Source organism: Heterodontus francisci, chromosome 33 (assembly GCF_036365525.1).
Source record: "Heterodontus francisci isolate sHetFra1 chromosome 33, sHetFra1.hap1, whole genome shotgun sequence".
Taxonomy (NCBI): domain Eukaryota; kingdom Metazoa; phylum Chordata; class Chondrichthyes; order Heterodontiformes; family Heterodontidae; genus Heterodontus; species Heterodontus francisci.
Window position 1 is genome coordinate 52055372 of NC_090403.1, and position 19299 is coordinate 52074670.

The following is a 19299-nucleotide window of genomic DNA, read 5'->3' on the forward strand; positions in this document are numbered from 1 at the left end:
GACTTCAGTTTCTATCCTCATAAAGGATAGATCCTTGGACAATATAAAAAGCCAAAGTATGGTCTTGAAAGGACAATAGCACATTATCGGAGAATTTTCAAGCAGCATCATGGAAATGATGGCGATGTCTCACTCTGAATATTTGAATGCAATGCCACCATGGTAGAAAAGAGTTTGTATTTCGATCGTGACTCATTAGTGAGCTCTGTTACCATATTGGGCATCACACCAGAGTGACACCAAAAGTACCATGGCAACGCCATGAACCAGCAAGACAGCTATATAAGGCCTTGAGTTTATGGTTTTCAATGAACAATGATAACACCCACTAACTGATTGGACAAGCCATACATACCTGAGGAGCACTACATTTTTTAAATTTTATTTTATTGGTGTTCTTGTGTATTGATCCATCCCATGTTTGTATCCAATAGTAACTTAGTGTATTTATCTATTCCATCTTTTGTATCTGACACTAAGGGCAGGGATTTTCACTCCGGGGACAGAAAACACAGGTTGTGACTGTTTCCGGTTCCAAACCTGCCCCCGGGTGGAACAGCCTCTCTTTGGGATTTTCATGGGAGGGCTCCCCCTTAATTGACCAGGAGACAGGTTTACCATCCAATTAAGGGCCAATCAGAGGCCTTCCAGCTTGAAAGGAGCAGCAGGCTGCAGTGTAAGGTAAGTAAGAAAGAGGGCACTTCAAGATGGTTTTGCCCTCTTTCCAAATTTTTTTAATCTTAAATTAAAAATAGCTTTTGCAGCCAGCCCACTGCTGTGTGGGGGTGGTGAGGGGAACTCCTCTACAGGGCGGCCCTGTGGCTGCTCCTGCACCTAGACAGGCATGGAGGGTCACTAGGCCTGCCTGAAGTGCTGACCCCCTGCCTGCCGCTGGGTACCCACCTCCAGGCATCTAAATTGGCCCTCGCCATCTGTGAGAACCTGGAGGCTGACTGGAAAATTCCAGTTGGCCTCCTTTAATTAGCCTCAAGTGGCTCTTTATTGGCCTGATTGGTTACCGACTGCCTGCAGGCTGGTAGCCCTGTCAGCCCTGATGCCGCCTCCACAAAAATGGCCTGGAGGTGGGATGGAGCCAGAGAACCAGCACGCCATCCTGTGGGGCTATTTTTAGCTATTGCCCACCTCCGCTCCCAGCCCCAGTGAGGGGCCAAAAATCCAGCCCTAGCATAGTTTATTGATCCACTCCATGTTTTGCTTCTGACACTAATGTCATTTGATCCACTCCATATTTTGTATCTGAGATCAGCAATAGTCTGAACAAGAGCTTCAGTTGTCGTCCAGAGACAGCAGCAAAGAAAATTTCTGTTGAACATATCAGAGGTTAGATGTGAGATAGCACTGCAGGAACTCATCAGCTTCAGGCTGAGCTGTTAGGGTTCCTTGACCAATACATTAGGACTGTCCGACTGTTATTTACTAATGGCATATCAGTAATAATGTGTGAAGTCAGTGAACCACGTCTTATTGCCTAGTTAACTCAATGCAGGGACATCTAATCATTGACTGGGTGGGGATGGAAAACGAAATCAGGCCAAACAAGGTTGGCACATGGATTGCTTGTGGGTCGTGACCTCCTGCAGCCTTCTCCATATCAACTCTTCCAGTCATTCTACCAATCAACTGAGCAGAAGGGGAGGTGGGTGGCAAATTTGGGGCAAAGGCCTCCCACCTTCCCTTAATGTCACCACTAATTCTGTCATTTTTGGACACCATCATCCATATTTTCTTCTGCTTTGAGTGCATGTTTGGGTGTATTAAATTTCATACCTTTTTCTGTCTTCCATAGATTTCTCCATGACTCCTATGAAACATGGATCATACAAGTACAAAACCACCTATAACCACCCACCTGTTACACAAGGTATTTCTCAATCTGGAGGGGATGTCACTCCACTACATTCTATCTCGCTCTCTCTCTTTATTTTGAAGGGGTTACTTTGTGCATTTGACAGGTGAAGTTCGAAAGAAATGGAGACTTTTTTTTAATCAAGCAGGTTCCATTGAGGTTCCAATCCGATGTGCAGCTTCCACCTTGTCACCATGGCAATGACCGTCAATGGCAATCTCCACAAAAAAACACCTACTTCACTCATCGGCTTTTCCTGGGTAGCAGGGCAGTGGGAGTTTGTGGTATGATGATCAAGGTGAGGGATGGCGCTGCTGGGAATTCACCAGCGTCTGAACATCTGAGATCACACCATGAGTCACCACCATTGGATTCGGAAAAGGGGGGAACATTGGGGGAGGAGGGAGGGAAATAGCAGGGATGAAGGGAGATGCATCATAGTAGGGTAGGAATATGTTATAATAATGCAATCAAGACGTTCTGATTGACATCATTAAGCACAATTACAGTCCATAAGATGAACTGAGTCCCAAACATCTATAAATCACTCATTTTTTATATTGTTCCTGAAGAAGACATTTTTCTAGATTGTCTACAAACATTAATGTGATTTCCTTCCTCTGAAGAAGCGAGATTCCCAGCATTTGATGGATAGTGTCAATTAGACAGACAACTAATGTTTTCCAGGTGTTGCTCGCATGGCTGAAAACAAGCCAATGCCTGGCAGTGATGCCTCTTGCAGTCCAATAACCTGCCAATGTTGCCAGTTGAACCTCACGCATCAAGAATGCTCACTTGGCAAAGCACTAGAGGGCTTGTGGCCACAAACAAAGCTTGTACTTTATATAAATGCCTTGAACGTGGTAAAACATCTCAAGGCACTTCACAGGAGCGTTATTAAACAAAATTTGACACTGCGCCACTTAGGGAGTTATTAGGGCAGATAAAGAGGTAAGTTTTTAGGAGCTTCTTAAAGGAGAATAGATAGGTAGCGAGGTGGAAACTTTTATGGAGGGAATGCCACAGCTTAGAGTTGAGACCGCTGAAGGCACGGCCGCCAATGGTGGAGCGATGGAAATAGGGGATGTTCAAGGGGCCAGAATTGGCGGAGCACAGAAACCTCTGAGGGTTGTGTGGCTGGAGGAGATTACAGAGATAGGGAGGGACGAGGCCATGGAGGGATTTGAAAACAAGGATGAGAATTTTAAAATTGAGGTGTTACTTGACCAGGAGCCAGTGTTGGTCAGCAAGCCAGAGTGAAGTCAACATCTTCGGGAATAAGGGGAAAAATCATTGAGAAAGTTATTTTTGAAAATGGGAATTTCCTCTGAACCTGCTGACAGTATAAGTGTTAATGTAAGAAGATAAAAACGGATTTAATTTCTCTAGGTGCATCAGTGTCTTTCACCAAAAGAACATCACAAACAACTATTTTCCCTCACAATAAGTGTGAGCTGCTTTTGGAATACCACAACCCTGCCTGTACCCACTAAAGAAATAAAGACAGGATTATATAGAAACTACAGCCATTCAGTCCAACTAATCTATTCCCGTGTTTATACGCCACACAAGCCTGCTCCTACTCTAATTACCTCTTCCGACCTTGACCCCATATATCTCTCATTCTCTTCTCCCTCACATATATATGTAACACCTTTCAGGGCCTCGGCATTCCCAAAGCCCTTTACTGCCAATGAAATACTTTTTGAAGTGTAGTCACTGTTGTAATTTGGGAAACAGGGCAACCAATTTTCACACAGTAAGCTCCCAGCAACAGCAAAGAGATTTTGACCAGATCTTCTGTTTTAGAGATGTTGGTAGAGGGATGGATACCAGACAGAACTACTTGACTGTTCTTAAAAATAGTGATCGTGGGATCTTTTACGTCCAGCTGAGGCGGCAGGCAGGGCTTCGTTTTAACGTCTCACCCGAATGACAGCACCTCCAAAACTGCAGCACTCCCTCAGCACTGCACTGGGAGTATCAGACTAGATTTTGTGCTCAAGTCGCCAGAGTGGGATTTGAACTATTTGGTCTTCAGAATGAGAGAAAAGAGGGCATTGGTCTGTTTTGGCACAATTCGCCTGGTATCGGTGTAATCGGCGTAAAGGATCACTAAAATTTAAGTGTAATTTTTAGTGCCGATCAAGTTTCCACAATCTTTTGTGCTCGTTGTAAAAACATTGCGTTAGAAGTAGGCCCCACCCAAAAAACTAGTCACGCCCCCAGGACAAGTGAATTACCGTTGGGCCTTTCTGCTAATTGCGTTAGTTTGCGAGCCTTTGAGGGGGCTCCAAATATTAAACCAGAGCTTTTGGGTTCAAGGATACTATCAGGTAGGCGTTGAAAGGTTTTTGAATGCATTGTTTTAAAATTTACTAAGGAACTCACGACTTCACCCCAATCTAACTCGAAAATATTGTATACTTTTTTCAAATTCATTTCAGTGATTTAAAATAGGGTTACTCACAGATAGTGGATTGACACTGTGATTTAAAATGCATATTGATTGTGATAAACCCATGTTCAGCTGTGCTAATCAAGCTTCACCAAGTTACCACTTAATATATCCAGGAATATTTTTAAAGCAAAATTCTCATATTAAAAAATGCATTTTAAGAGTCTCCACCATCGTTGGTTCATGGCAAATTTTGCGTTCAGGAATATTCAAATGAGCTGGCTGTAAATTTTTTTAAGAATCCATTTCTGTTAACATTTAAAATCCATCTCCCAAGAAATACAGTAAAATATTACAATGCAGCAAAAAAACTTCTCATTTGGATTTTTGACGCTGCCGTTAATCTGATTTTAAGAGTCCTCTTTGTGTTAAATTCTGAAGTAAGTATTGAGATCAATGTTAACAAAGCACCAGTCACTTCCGTCCATCTATATACTATAGACTGTGTTACAACTGAGGCGGGAGGAGTGCACTGTTTATTCTAGTTCCACTTCTCCACAGGTCACAACATATATTTAAATTTTTTCCCACTTACCGATAGTCAATCATAGACTCTGTTTTATCCCAGAATAAAATACACCAAACAGGCTTCTTTAATAAGCAACAAAATTATCAGTTTATTATAAAAACAAGTCTTAACCAGTAATGAAGTAAGGCATAAACACACAGATTGAAATATTAAAGTTCCCTTTTTACCTTAGCCCCTCACACTCACACACACCGGTTAACTGGAAAAATAAAGAGATTGTTGTTTTTAGAGCTCTATTACAAACAAAAAAACACACGTGGGCTGAATCCTTGCTCATTCTTGAAGAAACAGCAGATGAGATATGTTCTGATGAAAGATCACTAACCTGAAATGTTAACAATGCTTCTCTCTCCACAGATGCTGCCAAACCTGCTGAGCATTTCTAGCACTTTTTGTTTTTATTTCAGATTTCCAGCATCTGCAGTATTTGGCTTTTATTTTAGTCCAAAGTCCTCTGTTGTTTATTGAGCTGGAAGTCAGGTGGTTTCCCAAAAAGGCTTGTAGGTGTTGCTGGAAGTCAGGTGTTTTCCTGGAATGGCTTGTTTTCTTCACAAGGCTTCTCAGTGCCCCTTTTAAAAAACTTTTCCAGGGACTGTTTTTTTCACAGTCAAGTGGCCTTTACATGATCCCCTTTGAAAACCCCAAAGTTCAACATTTCTTCAATCTTTCAAAAATGAATCCTCAAAAAATATATTCAACGAAACACAGAGGCACTTTCATAACAACTGGTTAAAGGGGAAATCGTGTGAGTATCACCTCCCTACCTATTCACTCTGCTACAAGAAGAGCCATTGTGCCTAGAGAGGAATTACACTGTTAACACTGGGAAATAATTAACATTCTGCCTCCAAGTCCCTACCTGACTGGAGTATTAATGACAGGGCTCTAAATGCCTTTAGGTCTAAGTACAGATTATGGCTGTTTTGTGTAAGGTATGGGAAGTCTGACCACTTTTGCAGAATATAAAGTGTTTACATTATCATATATATTAATGTTTCATATTTCAACAAACCATTATTTATTGCTTGTCCGGCAACAGGTTCAATTTAATTTACTTGAGATTGAGGGACTTTACAGAGTCAGAGACAAAAAGCAGGGATGTGGGACTAAACACGACAGCTTGTTCAAAAAGGTTGCACAGGCATGACGGGCCAATGGGCTCATCTGTGCAAAATGTTTCTGTGATTCTAAACTTTCAAAATGGAATTGGATGAATACTTGAAAGGGAAAATTTACAGGGCTTTGGGGAAGGAGCAGGGGAGTGGCACTAATTAGATATCTCTATCAAAGAGCCAGCACAGGCACAATGGGCCGATTGGCCTCCCTCTGTGTTGTATCATTTTATGATTCTAAACGCTTCCTCCTGTCTCACGATCAAGATAACAGGAACACTCATTATTGCTTCCCAACAGTCTACCTTTCCCCTTACAATGAATGAACCCAAATTCAGAGTCACCTAACTGAACAAACTGGAAAAAAATGTGGCTAAACGTATTCCCTGTATCTGAACTGTTCTGTACTTGTTATGGGGCTGCTTAGTATCAGCCTTGGATGTGTTTTTCATTCCCTGTAATGATGTTCCTGATTTGCGTGACGAGCACCAAAATCCATCTATAAATAGCAAGAAAAACAGTGTAGACTCTTATCATAGTAGAGAGAAGGATAACTGAGACTGGGTAATAAAACTATCATTTAATGGTGGAATGACCTTAAACCATGAGAGAGAATTAAGTGCTTTACAGAGATCAGCTGAACCCCTGATTTAAATTATAGGCTTGGTTTACTGTGCCATCTGTAATTTTTTATAATCTATATCCTGGTATCAATCAAATACAATCATTGTTAATGACAGGTAGAAGAGCTGAAATGATACTAATTAAATAGAGCGTGATATTAATGCAGAATAACAGAGTTACATGCTTCCCCACAGTATTTAAGAAGGGAATAAATTGGCTGTATGGGTTCTAGAAGGATTAACCTTTCCGTGTTAATTAGCTGGGGTTCATTGGCCAGTCTGCTCGTTTGGCCACCCTCCCTGATTCTATATCAAACGATTCATGTGGAAACTGTGACTTATTTTCCAAGTCTAACTTTCCATTGGCTGAATTTTTCCCTTAGCGGTGAAGTCAATAACCGGGGCCATAGATTTAAAGTAAACAGCCCCAACAAACAAATTTCTCTGCAGCACCTGTGGAAGAGCCTGTCACTCCAGAATTGGCCTTTATAGCCACTCCAGGCGCTGCTTCACAAACCACTGACCACCTCCAGGCGCGTATCCATTGTCTCTCGAGATAAGGAGGCCCAAAAGAAAAAGAAGATTTAAAGTAATTAGCAGAAGGATTAGAGTTGAGAATTGTTTTCATGTGGTGGGGGTCTGGAACTCACTGCCTGAAAGGCTGGTAGAGGTAAACACCCTCATCGCATTTAAAAAAGACTTGGATATGCACTTGAAGTGCTGTAACCTACAGGGCTATGAACCAAAAGCTGGAAGGTGGGGTTAAGCTGAATTGCTCTTTTTTGGCTGGCACAGAATAATGGGCCAAACGGCCTCCTTCTATGCCATAGAATATAAACCCTGCTATTAAAATAAAAGCAAAATACTGCAGATGCTAGAAATCTGAAATAAAAACAGAAAGTGTTGGAAATACTTAGTAGGTCAGGCAGCATCTGTGGAGAGAGAAATAGAGCTACCATTTCAGGTCTGTGACCTTTCATCAGAACCCTGTTCTTACTTTTTAAAAACCTTGCTCCCAACTCAACAATGAGTAGGACCCAGAAACAAGGATTTGATTTTTGTTGGGGAGAGGTTAATAAAAAAGAATTAGCAATATTAGGACAGGTGAAACAAGAAGTCAGATATGGGGAAGAGAAAGAGGGAAAATAGGAAAAAATGAGTGAGTAGAGTTTGAAACAATGTCCAGTGAGTGTCATTGGTGCTGTGGAATGGAACACTTTCTACTTTAGGCACCAAGTCAGCTAGAGCTCAATTGCATGTAGAATTTCATTCCTGCTACACTGCCCCATCAATGTGGCTTTGCCCCAATCTCAGAAGACCATTTCTTCCAACCTTAGGCCTAATTGGCAGTGCCGATTAATGCAGTAATGTCACTGTTTAATCACAATTTTCAGTTTGTGATGGCTAAAATGGCATTGACATAGAAACTTGTTTCTGTCTGGATCTGAGTTGCTATAGAATTCTTCTTGACCTTCACTTGAAATTTAATCACATTGTCCTTCCTCCCCCCTTCCTAAACTGAATGATAAAATGATACAGCAATGAAAGAGGCCATTCGGCCCATCATGCCTGTGCCAGCTCTTTGAAAGAGCTATCCAATTACACTCACGCTCTGCTCTTTCCCTACAGCCCTGCAAGTTTTTCCACTTCAAGTATTTACCCAATTCCCTTTTGAAAATTACTATTGAGTCTGCTTCTACCATCATTTCAGGCAGTGCATTCCAGATCACAACTACTCACAAATATGTGCTCTGAAAATAATAGCATGTGGATTCCCTCTCAATTATTGGCCCGAGTTTTGATTGTGCTTCACCTCCCCTAGTTAGGGAGCATCTATAACTATCAGTGTACAGAGGCACTGGAGTGGAAAGGCAGGGGGGCGGAGTGCGAGGTACCGTGTGATGCTTTGCTAAATGATAAACGGGCAGTGGAACTTGTAGATCTCCAGTGGTGTTGCTCTTGGTGAGTGAAGGATTCAGTGGAGATCGGTGAGAGACAGTAAAGTGTGTGGACTGAATTGCATCTTTCTGTGCCATTATGATTCTATAATTGTATGGGTGGACAGTGGGGAGGTTATTTGATTGGTGGAGAGTGACTTATTTAAATCATGAAGAAGTTTGTATGATGTTAGTAGGGCCGGGATGAAAAACCCCTTTATACTGCTGTGAAAAAGCAACTTTCATGGGTGGTCACTGACCATCTTCTCTACTTGGTGCTTGGTCTAAGTGTTAAGAGATGGTTGTGGATGGCAGGTGGGGGGAAGAGTAGGGGAAGCGATATTCTCTACACAAGGTTATGCTGTTGTGTTTTGTACATTGGGGTAGTGAATACTGGTTGGATTGTGGCACAGCCCCCTGTAGTAATACAATGAAAATTGACTTTGCAAGGGCCCTCCCTCACTCCCTCTCTCTCACTCACACATGTTCATTTGTAGAGGTTTGACAGTAGCGTAGCCAGATTGGAGTTGCACCTTGGTCTCATTCCAATGGTTCATTCCACGTGGTACTCATGTCCTGGCTCTTCTCTCAGTTGATCGGTGTCTTTTCTAACTCGTTGGGCCGAGTTGAACTTCATTATGGTCAGTGTTTGAGCAAGGCTGGCGAGAACTGACATCAGGCTAAGGCCGAAAGTGGGTCATGGGATTTCTATCATCTCAAGCTCAGTGCACAGAGGAAAGTTCCTGCTTTTTGCTGTCCCCTCTCAATTGTTGAGAGCAGATCGATGCCAATGGTGAAACGGGACAAGCAGAAAAAAGGATGGGGAACCAATTCCATTAAAGTAGGTAGATCCCTGATCTTGGCTGCAGCAGTGCCCTTGAGTTATGGGAAAGGGGAAATCAGCCAGGGTTCCCAGTCACAAACAATATTCAATGATCTCTGATGTAACGCTCACCATAGCCCACCAACACTCATTGACTAGATTCACCCACTGTGGGTGGAGTTTATCAGCATCAACCACATTGCTGTGGGACTGGAGTCACATATAGACCAGACTGGGTAAGGACAGCAGGTTTCCTTCCCGAAAGGACATCAGCGAAGCAGATGGATTTTTACAACAATTCAACAGCTTCATGGTCACTTTTTTTTCCTTAGACTTTGTAGCACTTTGATGCAACTGAGTAACTTGCGAGGCCATTTCAGAGGGCATTTAAGAGTCAACCACATTGCTGTGGCTCTGGACACACATGTAGGCCATGCTAGGTCAGGACAGCAGATTTTCCTTCCCTAAAGGGCATTAGTGAACCAGATGAGTTTTGCATGGTCACCATTACACTAGATTTTAATTTCAGATTTATTAATTGAATTCAAATTTCACCATCTGCCATGATGGGATTTGAACCCACGTCTCCAGAGTATTAGCCTGGGCCTCTGGGTTACTACTCCAGTAATAATACCACTGCACCTCCCCCAGCTCCCCACCATCTTCTCAAGAGCAATTAGGGATGGGGAATAAGTGCTGGCCTATCCAACGGCACCCACATCCCACGAACAAAATATTTTTAAAAAGCTTTTACTGTGACCACTTTTATATTCTGGATTACGATGATTTTTAAACTAGCTTTAAATGCTCACATTGCCATGTGGGTGGGGCTTGAACTCGCATTCTCTGGATCATTAGTCAATTAACACAAGCATTAAACTATCATACCCTTGCTTAGTTGATTAAAATTGTCGCAGAAGTTTGCTTTTCAAAGCCTGTTCTTCCTCTGAACTCTGTACTCCGCGGCACACTGACATTATTGATTATTAAAATCTTCCGTGAATTTTACATCAGTAGGAAAAGCCAAGCTCGGAACTAACGCCTTTGTCCCAACCCCACCTTGGCCTCTAGCCTACCTTATGTCCGATTATAATCATGGCTCAGGGAGGCACCTCTGGACTAATTCGGTGCTCTCACTGTCCGCACTGTTCAGCTGCTGGCTTCATTTTTATGGAATGTCACTCGGATTCCTGCATATCCCACTAGGAAACCACAAAGACCCTGAAGCAGAGTCTGAATTTTGGAAGGTTTTCTGGTATGTAGGAGGCCAAGGTCGTTCAAACGAACAGATCTGTGACCTACTGATAGCACTGTCTGGTGAGTGCAGCTCAGCTTTTCCCAGCTACACATCTCTACTCTCTATGGAACTAATCCATTCTCCCCTGGCACAACGGTTAGTGCTTTCACCTATGATTTAGAAGGTTGTGCATTCAAATCTCACTACAGGGATTTGAGTACGAAATCTCAGGTAACACTCTCAGAGGTATTTCAGATGAGACATTGAAGTAAGGCCTGGTCTGCCCTCTCAGTTGGACATATAAGGCCCCATTGCACTGTGTTGAAAATGAGCTGGAGTCCAAGCAAATATTTTTCCCTCAACCAACATCACTGAAGGAAGACATTAGCTTGCCATAATCACATTGCTGTTTATGGGCGCTTGCTGTGTGCAAATTGGGCTGCTGCATTTCCCACATTTCAACAGTGACTACACTTCAAAAATAGTTCATTGGCTGTAAAGCACTTTGGGATGTCCTGAGATTGTTAAAGGTGCTGCTGAAATGAAAGCCTTTCTTTCATACAGAGCAGGACATCAGTAAATAGTTCAAGTGGGCACCAGTAAATGGGGGAATTGGGGAGGGCACCAGTAACTGAGCTCTTTTCTCTACAAAAGAGAAGACAGATGACCTCATAGAGGTCTTTAAAATTATGAGGGGGTTTGACAATGCAGATTAATGGCAGATGATTCCACTTGTGGAGGAATCTAATCACGAATAAATCCAATGAACCATTGAGGAGAAACATCTTTACCCAGAGAGGGTGAGAATGTGGGACTTGCTACCATAGGGAGTAGTTGAGATGAATAGCATTGTTGCATTTAAGAGGAAGCTGGAGAAACATGAGAAAGGAATAGAAAGATATGGTGCACTGAATAGGAGGAGTTTAAATGCAGCACAGACCAGTTGGGCTGAATGGCCTGTTTTTGTGCTGTGACAGTCTGTGTCAGTCTATGTATGGTGAAGATTGATTAATTCCTCCATTGTGGACGTAAATTCAAATCCAGATGTTCTTCTTCCTCCGCCGCCCACCCCCTCCTCTCCTGATAGCACTGACCAGCAGACAACTCACAGGTACGAACTAGCCTCTGGCACTTCATCCAATTGGCACTTGACATCTGTTGGCCTGGAGATGTCTGTGCTGGCTGGCCAGTTGCCTGCATACACCATCATAAACAAACCCGATCCTGTCAGCTCCTCATGTCAAGCAAGGATCGTTGGTTCGTGATTGACAGGGGGAGCCCTGACTGATATCAATTCACCCCTCCCGCCATCCTTCCCAACTGAATTTGATCATAGGGCTTTACTGCTGCCCGAATTGTGATCACCAGGTACCACAGAACAAGCAAGGTTGGAATCTGGGACCTCTGCAGTATACAGCACAAGGAGAAGTGCATTTACTGGCTAATTGGCATTACTATACAATTAGGAAATGCTGCAGCTAATTTGCATACAGCAAGCTCCCACAATCAACAGTTCAATGTTTTTTTGATGCTGGATGAGGAATAAATATGGGCCAGAACACCAGAATTCCTTTGCTCTTCTTCAAATAGTGCTTTGGGAATATTGGGACAGAAAATTGCCTTAGTTTAACATCTCATCCAAATGATGGCACCTCTGATAGTCCAGCACTCCCTCAGTACTGCACTGGGTGTGCCAGCCTAGATTATGTGCTCAAGACTCTGCAGTGGGTCACAACTTTCTGACTCAAAGGTGAGAATGCTACTCACTGAGCCAAGACTGACTGTACTGACCCAGTTGTGGATTAAGATCGGGTACTAAAGTTTATTTCTAGAGGGATAGAATTGAAAAGTAAAGAAGTGATGCTAAACTTATATTGAACTTTGGTCAGACCAAACCTGGAGTACTGCATAAGCCTCTGGTCACCGTATTAAAAAAAAGACATAGAGGGATTGGAGAGGATGCAAAAAAGATTGACAGGGATGAAACCAGGAATGTGGGGGTAGGGGGCGTATACCTATCAGGAGAGGATGAACAGACTGGATCTCTTTTCTGTTGAAAAGAGAAGGCTGAGGGGTGACTGAATAGAGGTCTTTTAAATTATGAAAGATTTTGATAGAATAGACACAGAGAGCGTTTCCACTTGTGGGGAAGATCAGAACTAGAGGTCATTAACAGTCACCAAGAGATCAAATATGGAAATCAGAAGAAACTTCTTTACCCAGGGTATAGTTGAGGCAACTATGTTATGGACAGGTGAGAGAGGAGAGGAATGGCTCCCCCTTTTCACCTCTCGACTGACCAAAGGCAGCGTGTTTTTAAAAAATGTTTTAACCCTTGAGTGCATTAATTGTCAAGAACAGACAACTAACAGGTTTACTCATAAGTTTTCAAAGAAAGATAAATGTTTATTGTTCAACACCCGAAATATACGCAACTGCACCCACTCTCACACTCATACAGATACACACACACTCAAGAAAAGATAGAGATTATAAAGTAACATGCATTTAGGTCTTATGATTTTAAGGGATCTCTGTTACACTGGCTTTTCCCTGGGGTGGAGACTTGAAACAATGCAGGCCTGTAATCTTTTCCCTTGCTCACTGAAGAAAAGCTTGGGATGTTTAGGAGGACGGATGTGATGTTGCAGATCTCTCCTGTTATATTTCAGTCAAAATTCCCTGGCAGAACCTTTGTATGATTTCTCAGGTGGGGAGTTCAAGGCCAACTCTGCCTACATATAGCTTAAAAGCTGGTGGTGTTAGGCAGGATCCTTTCACTTCAATGACACAGATGTTTCTTTCTCTCTATCTTTTTCTGCCCAGAATACACCTTTTTTAAAACTCCTTATCAGAAACCTAGTTTCTGCCCTGTAACCAGAGTTTCTCTTCCATTGAATTTATTAATAGTTTCTGATGGTTTGGCCATTGTCAGACAATGTAGCTTGGGTGTCACTCAGTCACATACCATCCTGATAAAGTAGAGTTTTTCACACCCATTCGCTGGAGTTCAAGCTTGGAGTCAAATAGGTCTGCCACAGTATTCTTAACCCAATTGGTTGGAGAGATGCTGCCATCACCATGCTGTTTGCATCTTAATGACTTCTCAAAGATGTGTCCAGAAAGATCGTTTGTATTTCAATGGCTTCGCCAAGATTTGTCCACACATGGAAATTATCTCAGGGTTCTTGCATATGATTGGCAGGAAAGGAAATGTCATCTGACCTCTCGACTCCATTCTTTTAATAGGAAAAGTGTCCATTTTGAGTTTATTTCATAAGTTCATTTTATAGTTCATAAGTTTGTATTGCAGGAGCGTGGCACTTAACATAGATACATTTAAGGGGAGGCTAGATAAACATATGAGGGAGAAAGGATTGAGGGTTATGCGGATAGATTTAGATGAGGAAAGGCAGGAAGAGACTTGAGTGGAGCAGAAACACTGACAAGGACTGGCTGGGCTCAATGGCCTGTTTCAATACAATATATCCTATTAATCCTACGTATGTAAGGGTTAATGAATGATGAACCTCCCTAATCTAGAGGTGCTAAAGGTAATTGTAACACCTCCACTGTGGCCCTGGCTATAATGAGTCAGCTTGGCACAGACCAAGGATTGAACATGAGACAACAAAGAGTTTCATATTTGCTAGAGTTCCCTAATGGTTTAGCCACTCGTTGAAGCATGGAGAGTGGAGGAGTGTACGTCTCCACTATATGGCCTAACCCCCTCTGCTGTCAGGTGTCCCTATATCTCTCTCTATATTTCCTTCTCACTGTACTGACTACAAGCTCATGTAGCCTACTCAGGTGAGACAGACGGGTTTTGAGAGACAGACAGCCCTTGAGATTTGAAGTTCCACCCTGATTGTGCTCAACCATTCGAGTTACTGCTGAGCTAGCCCGAGGAATCAACAACATTTCTTGATTCACAACGAGCTGTGAGCCGAGAAAAATATTCCCAGCCTCCCAGTGCTGAGTCACAAGAAACTGGAAAATAATGTTCCAGTAATAAAACACCAAGATAAGAGCAGTGAAAAATCAATTCCAATCTGTTTCTTTCGTTGAATTGGATATTGATTCAATATCTCTAAGATCTGTTAAGCTGTGCACAGTGGAGATGGGGAATTAATATGCATTTCATCACCACAAATCTGACAGCACAGAGAGGTTTGACAATGAAAGTGGAATCTTTTGGATGAGATGTTAAACCGAGGCTCCATCTGTCCTCTGAATGTAAAAGATCCAATTGCAGTATTTTGAAGAGCAGGGGAGTTCTCTCCTGTGCCCTGGGCCAATAATGATCCCTCAACCAACATCACTTAAAAAAAAGATAGGTTAATTGATCATTATCTCATTGTCATTTATGGGAGCTTGCTGTGTGCAAATTGGCTGCCATGTTCCTTACATTACAACAAGTGACTACACTTCAAAAGCACTTCATTGGCTGTTAAGTGTTTTGGAACATCTTGAGGTCATGAAAGGTGCTATAGAAATGTAATTTATTTCTTAATAGGTGCACTGCTGTTGGAGCTCGCTCCTGGCAGCAACTCAGCAAAGAAATAGAATTTGTATTATGCCTTTCACAATAATGTCATGGGATCTCTTATGTCCACCTGCGAGGGCAAAAGGGGCCTCGGTTTACATTTTGAACCAAAAGTTCACATCTGCTACAGCGCAGCACGGCTCCTGGTGTGTCGGCCTGAATTTGATGCGCAAGTCTCTGGAGAACCTGTGCTTAATACCAGGGCCTTCTGACTCAGAGGTCAGGATGTTACCAACAGAGCCAAGGCTGACACCTTAATGATATTTATAGCTCTGTCATAAATGTAGCATAAGGCGAGTTCTGAATATCTCACTGCTCTGAATGTAGATTTGCGAAACAGATTGACATATTACTAACACCTTTTGATGACTTCATTAAATTTATAATTCTCAGCTGAATCTCTGAAAATTGATAGGTATTTACCACCACAATGGAAGGCAGACCTTCTGAAAAGGGTTGATTTTCTTTTAGAACCTTAAGCGGAAGAGCAAATTTCTTTGAAAATATTTAGTATGATTTGCTAGGCCTTTTCTCCGATGAAGTTGCCTGCATTTTAATGTACCTGTATCATTTCTTCAGGGTTAGACAAAGATCATCTGCATGCAGGCCAGGAACCAAAATTCAGGGTTGTTTGGGGTGCAGTTTTAAGGGGATGCACTTAGGGGGTGCACTTAGCCATGCAATCAAAAAAACAATCAAAGAGCAGGGACAACCTTGGGCTTGTGACTATAAATGTGGATCGGTTCTGTTAACTTTGGGTAGATCGTGAGGTCACATTTGGGGTGTTCTGTGCACCTAAATGTCACAAAATGTGGAGAGTTTGAAGAAGAGGGACAGGGATATTTCTGGGCAAGTGGAGTTGCAGGACTGAGCTTGTTTTCATCAGAGTAATGAGGATTATTATCGGGGGAGCATGATTTGTGGTCTTTAGAGTTTGAAGGGCTAAAGCCTAAAAATGCATCTTAAAACCCAAGCTGGGTGTTGTCTAACCAAGATTCCTTGCCTTACCTTTTCTTTACCCCCTATTCTTATCAACACGGAATTCAATGGCATGGATTTGATTGGCCGAATAACCTCCTTCTGTGACATAAATGACTCTCTGACTCTAAATGACTCTATGATATTCCTCGCTATGGGCCTTAGCCTTCCACGAGATTTCTGAATTGTAGGAAGGCATCAACAAGTAGGCTGCTGGTGATATTTGAAGTAGATGTGAGCACAGAACTAGATCTGGTTGAAAATGAACTTCCACTTCACAAGGGGTAAGTTGAGGCAAACAGCACAGATAAGCACGGGAGGGAGAAAGGAATGGAAAGTTATGCTAATAGGGTTAGATAAAACAGAACAGGAGGAGGCTCGTGTGCAGCATAAACACCAGAAGGAATCAGTTGAGCCAAATCTCCTGTTTCTGTGCTGTAAATTCGATGCGATTCTCTTAATACTTCAAGGTTGAAGGAATTTTTCTTCCTGTACGATTGTGGATATATGGAACTGACTCCCATCAAAATAAATCAATGCTGAAACACTAACCTCTTGCAATAAGGAGCTGGATAAACATCTTTTGGGCAATGTAGTGGGAGATTCTAGAGATCGGTATTGAGTATTTTCAAACTCCTGGCCTTGTTCATGGGAGAAACCTCAGATATTTCTCTCCCCTTTTACCTTTGTTCTTGCAGTTGCTGGGTGGAGGGATTGTTCCTCTCTAAAGGAGCTCTGCACTTTGCTGTTCTCGTGCTGATTACCATTGGGCACGTAGACCCAGAGAGCAAACACGCAAGCCCTATCTTGATGATGCCGAAACTGATGACCTCAGCCTGATGACAGGCTACACCAGGCCAGCGGTTTGATGGGTTACAATACCAGAAGTTTCATCAATCTCCCACAAAGATATGCAGCTAATGGATGGTTGATCTCCTGTTGTGTTAAGGTGCCTACAGACTGAGATGGTGAAGTTCTCCATAGGATACACTGGACTGGAAAGGGAATGCTTGCCTGCAGAGAAAGGGGCCAGAGTTGAATAGTGGAGATGTGTGGATTGTAAGAATATTCTGGAGTTTCACCTGATTATCTTTGGGGAACATAGAGATTTATACACACAGGGAGAATAGATAGATGGGGTAGAGTCTATGATGGGGCAGAATGTATGTGGGTTGTGGAAGGATTGATGGGCTGGGCGACCTTTTCTTATTCCATTTTTTATGTTCTTGCTGATTGTTGGAGTCACTCATCAGGAACTAAACCATAGGATCATACAGCAAAGAATGAGGCTGTTTGACGAGTGTATCTGCTAAGCTGCACATGTGCATGTCCACACAGCAGCTGGAAGGTACCGCGCAGGCCTTGTTCCGTGTTAAATACCGCACCTGCATGGCCGCGCAAAATAATTTACAGTTGCCACGCATTGAAAAAGTGGGCCGCACACACAACAACAAAAATTTACAGGGAACATTGCATTCACCCCATTGAGTTTATGCGGCTTATTTTGCAAGAGCTATCCAATTCGTCCCACTCCCCTGCTCTTTCCCCATCGCCCTGCAAATTATTTTCTTTTCAAGTATTTATCTCATTCGCTTTTAAAAGTTACTATTGAATCTGCTTCCATCGCCCATTCAGTCAGCACATTCCAGATCATAATATTCACAGAATCACAGAATTTTACAGCACAGAAGGAGGCCATTCAGCCCTTCATGTCTGTACCAGCTCTCCAAAAGAGAAATTCCCCTAATACCATTCCCCTGCTTTCTCCCCGTAACCCTGCACAATCTCCCTTTTCAGATAACAGTCTAATTCCCTTTTGAATGTCTCAATTAAACCTGCCTCCAACACACTCTCAGGCAGTGCATTCCAGAACTTAACCACTCGCTGCGTGAAAAACTTTTTCCTCATGTCGCTTTTGCTTCTTTTGCCAAATACTTTAAATCTGTGCCCTCTCGTTCTCGATCCTTTCACAGACCCCTCATGATTTTGAATACCTCTATCAAGTCATCTATCAGCCTGCTCTTCTCCAAGGAAAACCGTCCTAATTTTGCCAATCTATCTTCATAACAGAGGTTCATCATCCCTGGAACCATTCTCATGAATCTTTTCTGTTCTCTCTCCAATGCCTTCATATATTTCCTAAAGTGCGTTGCCCAGAACTGGACTCAATACTCCAGCTGAGGCCGAACTAGTGTCTTATACAAATTCAACATAATCTTGTACTCTATGCCCCTATTAATAAAGCCCAGGATACTGTATGCTTTATTAACCACTCTCTCACCCTGTCCTGCCATTTTCAATGACTTATGCACATATACACCCAGGTCCCTCTGCTCCTGCACTCCCTTTAGAATTGTACCCTTTATTTTATATTGTCTCTCCATTTTTCCGCATTGAACTTCATTTGCCACCTGTCTGCCCATTCCACCAACTTGTCTATGTCCTTTTGAAGTTCTACACTATCCTCCCCACAGTTCACAATACTTGCAAGTTTCCTATCATCTGCAAATTTTGAAATTGTGCTCTGTACACCAAGGTCTCGGTTATTAAATATGGGTCCCAATCAACTCGCTGCTAAAGTTGATACAATGTAAACCTTAAACTGCTGGTCGATTTAGGAAAACTCATGTAAGTGGCGTTAGTCAGCAGGCTATTCAACACAGACCTTCACAGCTAAACTTTTTGTTGTCCTTATCAGGCCTCCGACACATGTGTTTATCACCAGGCGTCACTGGATTATGACCAGGAAGAGGAACCTTAGTCTGATCTTTCCCTTCTAGCCCAGGAGTACTGAGGTCTGTGGTAGAGCCCCAACAGGCTGAGGAGTGATTAAAGTAAAACTTATTAAGGGATCCCAACCCTCTACCTGTTATCCCTTTGAACCTCCTCCTGTAACAGTTGACACTATCCACAACTTTTGACCTTTGCCACTATAACCCTTGATTTCTGGGATTGACCAGCCTAGACATTGAAAGCAGCGATAAGGCAGGTCACATGAAATATATCTGAACTGTGACTATTCCTCCCATCACACCAACAAACTGAGTATAGAGACTTACCTGTGGAAATGATAACCCTTCTTTAATGGAATAAAGTCACCCCCTGAAATAACTTCACCTTGACCCCTAAACCCAACTGCAAATTTAAGCCTAAACCAACCTTAACTCTGATCCCATATGGAATCCTACT

The 19299-nt window shown here is 42.5% G+C and overlaps 1 protein-coding gene across 8 annotated transcripts in view; it reads left to right on the plus strand.

Moving 5' to 3' along the window:
* The first annotated feature begins 1813 nt into the window (after positions 1 to 1813).
* The window catches only part of LOC137348206 (SRC kinase signaling inhibitor 1-like), a 348246-nt gene continuing 330760 nt past the window's right edge, over positions 1814 to 19299 (plus strand). For all 8 annotated transcript variants that reach the window (XM_068013559.1, XM_068013562.1, XM_068013564.1 and 5 more), the window contains exon 1: positions 1814 to 1882. In XM_068013559.1, coding sequence (XP_067869660.1) covers positions 1816 to 1882 — 67 coding nt within the window. In that variant the 5' untranslated portion in view covers positions 1814 to 1815. The remainder of the gene's footprint in view (positions 1883 to 19299) is intronic.